General features: G+C 34.9%; 1 protein-coding gene across 1 annotated transcript; it reads left to right on the plus strand.

Annotated features, from left to right (window-relative positions):
* The first annotated feature begins 727 nt into the window (after positions 1 to 727).
* Positions 728 to 2741, plus strand: LOC116117819 (ADP-ribosylation factor GTPase-activating protein AGD2-like). Its single transcript, XM_031403826.1, has 3 exons — positions 728 to 1083; positions 1345 to 1421; positions 2561 to 2741. Exons 1-3 carry the CDS (start codon positions 1036 to 1038, stop codon positions 2739 to 2741), a joined length of 306 nt encoding a protein of 101 aa, XP_031259686.1. The 5' UTR covers positions 728 to 1035.

Genomic DNA, 2741 nt, shown 5'->3' on the forward strand with positions numbered 1-2741 from the left:
TTGACAAAAACAACTCCACCCACCCACATTTGCTAGATTTCGGCCACCACTGTCGGAAGGTGGCCGAAATCTTGCGTAATGGCGCACTACCGGCTAGATTTAGCCAGTAGTGCACTGATTTAGCCTTGTTCGATCAGATCCACCGTAGATTTAGCTAGAAAAGGTCAGATCTACGGCCAAAGATCTGATCGTTGATGGCCAAATCTTTGCCCATAGCTGGTCGTCAACGATGGCCATATCTTTGGCCGTCGTTGACGACCAAATGTGGCTAGATCTGGTCGTCAATGGCCAGATCTAGCCATAAGATCTATCCTTTCCGACTAGATCCACGACGGGTCTGGCCAGAAAAGGCTATATCGGCCCACGACTGGCCAAATCCAACTGGTCGTGCACCATTACGGTGATTTTTGGCTACCGTTCAGCGGTGGCGACCGGTTGTTGGCATTTAATGGGTAGGTAAGAAGTGTTTTTATTAATTTTTAATATTTTATTATAGGGGTGTTTAGTAAATTAATAAACCTTGAGAGATATTTTTGTTAATTTTTAAATCTTATTTCGTAATAGCCACTCAACTCAACTTTTTCAAAAAGTTTACCAAAAATAATAAATCAAACACACTGGGTACAGGTACGGATCTACCCCATCGGGTAATTACCTGTTTTCCAAGGATCGGTTATATACCCTATTTCTGCCTAATTCTTTTTTCTTTTTCTTTTTATGTCAATGAACAGATATAGAAGTAGAAATTATTTTTTCATTTTAAAAACCAAAATTGCATCTGGACGGAAGAGCTAAGCTTCAGACCCTCTTCCAGCTGTTTGAAATCCACAACAACCTGTCCTGGAGGCTGGAGATTCGAAATTAGATGGCGAGTTAGGTCAATGTCGACTAGCCCGCCCTGCTTATGATTTTGTTCCTGTTGTCTCGAGGTTTTGCTTCAACATCAGGACTCACGATTCGGTTCCGATCTACCTGACCCTCCACTTCGTTACTTTTCCTCGATCTGAGAGAGGGAGTTGTTTTTTGGTGTCCAGAATGGCTACCTTCATCAAGCTTGAGGATTCTCCAATGTTTCAAAAGCAGGTGAAATGCGCTGATTAGATTGAATTATTTCACTTCTTATTGAAAATCCACTGAATATATAATCGAATTTTGATTATTTTTGTGAGGAATGACACAGTTTGAGCTCGCTTTCCTATTTAATGTTAGTAATTGGTGTAATATTATGTCAATCGACTAAGTATGTTTTTAACTGGTTGATTTAATAGTATGAGTGTTACTAAAGTTGAGGTAGGGGTAGGGATTGTGCTTTATCTTATTCACGTGTTTTCTGTTTATGGGCAGTTATTTTCTCTGGAAGAGACAGCTGATGAGCTGAAAGATCGTTGCCAAACACTTTACAAAGGCTGCAAAAAGTTTACGTACGTGAAAATCCTTTTTATTTTTTTTTTTAATTTTTATGTTTTACTATTTCACTGTTATGGTTGCTGAATGATCTCCTGGAAGACAACTAAATTGTTTTGATGCCACACTTTGGAAGTTCTCTGGTATTCTAACTTATTATGTCTAGTGATGGCATTTAATTACTGAACTCCTCATTAATGATTTAGATGTTGTTGTGAGTGATATAACTATGACAAATCATTTACCATCTAATGGGATACAATGTTTGGATATAAACTTTTTAAGAGTAGCATTACTTAGAATCCCAAGTGATGTGACAACTGATTTACCAATATCATAGTTATGATGGGATATATGATGAATGATATAATCATTACATATTAGCTGCCACTTGACTTGAGATACAAAGTTCGATATAAACTTTGTAAGTGTAGCATTACTTTAAAAAATTATGTGTATCTTTTTATGGATTTTTTTTTTTCTCTTTTTTCATTGTTTCATTCATGCTAGGTTCCAGATTTGTATGAGTGGAATTATAATTACTTTTAATTAAACAATAAAAATATCAAATAACTCAGAAATGCTTTCTGTAAATGAATTTATGAAAATAGTGAAAACAACTCATTAAGTGTTTTCCTATTTCCTTTACAAAAATTAGAAAATGATTTTTTATTTTGTTTTTCAGAAACTTTAGAAAAGTTATCAAACAAATTTATCTTTCTCATTTCTTTTATTTTTGTTCTTGAATTTAAAAACACAAAATCATTTTTTGGACAAGACTCCCAATGCCCTCAGTATTGTTCTCATTCCAAATTTCAGAATCTCAATGTTAAAGCTTTTGGAAAAAACAACCATTATATAAAGTTAGCACTTGATGAACGTATTGATATATGCCAACCACTTATTTCTATGAATCTCTAAGTCTCATACCATCCTAAGTAGGAGAGTGAGCCCTGTATTATGATGCCTATACAATCTTCAACTTGGACATACATGATTAAATTATCACTTATGTGTATATTAGAATGAATACAACTTTTGTTAGATTTTGTCTAAGGAATAACCTGTGACTTTTCAATTTGCTTTTTTCATGTCTTTATTCACATTAGCGACATAAGGATGAAATTGTACAATTTTTTATTTATTTTTTTTATAGGGAAGCTCTTGGAATAGCATGTAATGGGGACACAACCTTTGCAGATTCCTTAGAGGCATTTGGTGGTGGAAAAGATGATCCAGTTAGTGTATCCATGGGAGGTTTGTTGAGTCTTCTATGTCTTCAAATTCCACTAAGTGTGATAACTGATCGTTGGTTCTTGATGATATTAGCATTTTAA

Source organism: Pistacia vera, unplaced genomic scaffold (assembly GCF_008641045.1).
Source record: "Pistacia vera cultivar Batoury unplaced genomic scaffold, PisVer_v2 Contig823, whole genome shotgun sequence".
NCBI classification, from domain to species: domain Eukaryota; kingdom Viridiplantae; phylum Streptophyta; class Magnoliopsida; order Sapindales; family Anacardiaceae; genus Pistacia; species Pistacia vera.